The 3,051-nt window shown below is 44.9% G+C and overlaps 1 protein-coding gene across 2 annotated transcripts in view; it reads right to left on the bottom strand.

The window, feature by feature from the left end:
• CUBN (cubilin) overlaps nucleotides 1–3,051 on the bottom strand; it is a 243,841-nt gene that overhangs the window by 176,876 nt on the left and 63,914 nt on the right. For both annotated transcript variants that reach the window (XM_025216815.1, XM_025216816.1), the window contains exon 26: nucleotides 2,616–2,772. In XM_025216815.1, the coding sequence (XP_025072600.1) occupies nucleotides 2,616–2,772 (157 nt within the window). The remainder of the gene's footprint in view (nucleotides 1–2,615; nucleotides 2,773–3,051) is intronic.

The raw sequence follows: 3,051 nt of genomic DNA, 5'->3' as shown, positions 1-3,051 counted from the left end.
CCAATCTCATTTCCTTTTATAACCAGGTGACCTATCACCTGGACAAGGGAGAGGAGATTGATGTTGTATATCTTGACTTAAAAAAAGCCTTCAATCTGGTATCCCATGATCACCTCTTGCAAAATTGACCAACTGCGGGTCCACCACGATCCGCTGGCTGGGGAATTGGCTCGTGGTAGGATCCAGAGGGTGGTGGTTGATGGAAGTCAATCATTGTGGTTTGCTGTGACCAGTGGGGTCCCTCAAGGTTCCATCCTAGAGCCTATACTATTTAACATCTTCATTAATGATGTAGACATTGGTGTCAGAAGTGGACAGGCCAAGTTTGCCGAGAACATCAAAATCTGGGGTAAAGCGTCCACACCTGAGGATTGTAGGGTGATCCAGGCAGACCTTGACAGGCTCAAGAAATGGGCAGATGAGAACCTGATGGTGTTTAACACCAAAAAATGCAAGGTTCTCCACCTTTGGAGGAAAAACCTGAAGCATCCTTATAAGCTCGGCAGTGCTAGACTGTTTCAGGCTGGACATAAGGAAGAATTTCTTTACTGTCCGAGTCCCCAAGGTCTGGAATAGCCTGCCATCGGAGGTAGTTCAAGCACCTACTCTGAACACCTTCAAGAGAAAATTGGATGTTTATCTTGCTGGGATCCTATGACCCCAGCTGACTTCCTGTCCCTGGAGCAGGGGGTTGGACTCAATGATCTTCCGAGGTTCCTTCCAGCCCTAATGGCTATGAAATCTATGAAATAATATTCAAACACTGAGAGGTATCTGTGTTGATCTGACACTAGGGCTGTGTGAATCTTCGGGTGCTGATTCAATTAGGAGGAGAGTGGAAAAAAGCCCTGCACTCCCCGGCTGCTGCAGCAGCCATCAGGGCTTCTGGGGGTTTGTGGTAGAGCCCCCCATGCAGCGTGGGGCAGTGGATCAGACCCTGCCTGGCAGGAGCCAGTGAGTGAGGGGCTTTTTCTCTCTCTCTCTCTTTTTTTTTTTTTTTTTAAGAGCCAGGATGCTGGGGCTGGGCATATCAGTCATTGATGGGGCTGGGAGAGCGGGCAAAGGATGAGGCCTGTTTCATTTATATATTTGGCTGATTCAGTGGTGGTTGAATCTCCAAATCAGATTTAGCCAACTCGATTTGGGACAGTGATTCAAATCACTGAATCAAATCACTGTCCCCCAAATAGGCTGAATCCAAATCCAAAGCAAATACTAGCCTCTTTGCACAGGCCTATCTGACACCCTACTTTCCTCTAAAACATATATAAAAAATGGTTTATGAGACAATGTTATGAGGACATGTGAATGCCTCTGACTAACTAAGCTACATTATTTCAAACTGCTACTTCTCTATTTTTAGAATTTAAGCAAGATGCTGGAAGTTTTGTTTCTTGCGTTATTTGCTAGGGGTGGGCGAAGCAGGCTGTTTTTGATTTGGATTTGGTCCGATTCAGGGGACAGTGACTCAATTAGTTGATTTAGATCACTGTCCCGATTTGATTCAACGCTGATTCAGAGAAATGTCTTTTCTACATAGCTTGAGGTACAAGGCATGGCTCATGAATGCTGACATGGTAGGGTGGATGGAGCATCCCACAGGAGCATGGAGGGGGAGAGGCGGGGGCGGGCTGTGCACACTCAGCGGTGAACCCGGAAGTGGATCAGAAGTACTTCTGGTCCACTTCCAGGTCCACTGCCAAGCGCACTGGGGACCCCCCTGCACTCCCATGGGAGGGGCACCCTTTAATATGTGAGGAGAGAAACGAAATACTGGGGCGATGTCCACAGTTATAAGCAAAGAAAATGCACAATACTTAAAGCATATTTAAGTTTAAGTGAAGCTCTTGTTTAAATAAATATAGCTACATTTTTAATACAAAGAAAAACAGATGCAAAAGATTTGCTTTTGTAGTGTATATATTGTAACAAGCCAAGCACATCCATTCATACCAACTGAAAAAAGTCTTCAAATATTGGTATTCTGTTCTCTGCAAAGCTTCATTACTTTAAGTTACATCCAACAACATAATTAATTTATAAATAATTGTAAAAATAAGACTCTCACAACACATATTTTTTAAAAAATGATACTGTCTGAAGTCTTCTAAGTAAGCTTTACTAGAAACTATGGGACAGACTGTCCCACTACATTTGGAGAGATCCAGAGAGAGCAGCTTTCTGATCTTTTTCATCTGGTCTTAGGACAAGCTAGAGAAGTCAGGGGTCTATTCTATCTTCCATCACTAGCAGAATATCTTGAAATTATGCTAGTAGAAGATCAGGAACAGTAGAACTGTTTTACAATACATAGATGGTTCATATACATACTACGTAAGTCACAAGTGGAAGGGGTGGCTGGGACTGAGAGAAATATTCCCCACAAAAAAAGATTCTTCCACCAGACATCTCTGACAATTTAAGGCTTTAAGCCTTAATGCTTTAAGACTGAGCAGACTGAAGAACCTGACCCTATTTATAATGATACTGTATTTTCCTAGTCTTTACTGGAATGGAGCTCTGGTCACAGTAAGACCACTGGGATGCAGAAGTTTTAAGAACAGGTCCTAGCATTCTAGCAACATTTTTCTTTCATTCGTCTCATTAGTACTTACTTTGTTTGTACTTAGCAAGGAAACCTCCACCTTGCAAGCTGCCATCTGTCCTTAGTTTCATGTACAAAGTATCCCCAGTGGAGCGAATTGCGTCTGGTGTCTGACTCCCACAAAATTTACCCAGCAGCTTAGCATTGGTACTGTTGCCATCATATACCTTCAAATGAAAAAAGACAGAGACTTTGAAGGATGTTGGACATGGTTTGATACATGGGTGACTGATGCCAACTTAGTCAGGCGGGGCACATGCTCCCCTGTGACCAGTCTCGCCGGCTGGCGGGGGGGGGGTCCCCCCCACGGCTGATCCTGCCAACTGGGGGGGATCCCTCCTGGGTGATCCTGCGACAGCTGATTGCTGCGACTGATAACCGCGGTTGCTGCAGCCACTTCTGGGAGCGGCTGCAGCTGCGTTTGGGGGCGAACACTTGCCACAACA

The sequence above is a fragment of the Alligator sinensis genome, unplaced genomic scaffold, assembly GCF_000455745.1.
Source record: "Alligator sinensis unplaced genomic scaffold, ASM45574v1 scaffold623_1, whole genome shotgun sequence".
NCBI lineage: Eukaryota > Metazoa > Chordata > Crocodylia > Alligatoridae > Alligator > Alligator sinensis.
Note: the sequence above shows the minus strand (reverse complement) of the source record. Positions and strands in the feature narration are given on the sequence as shown.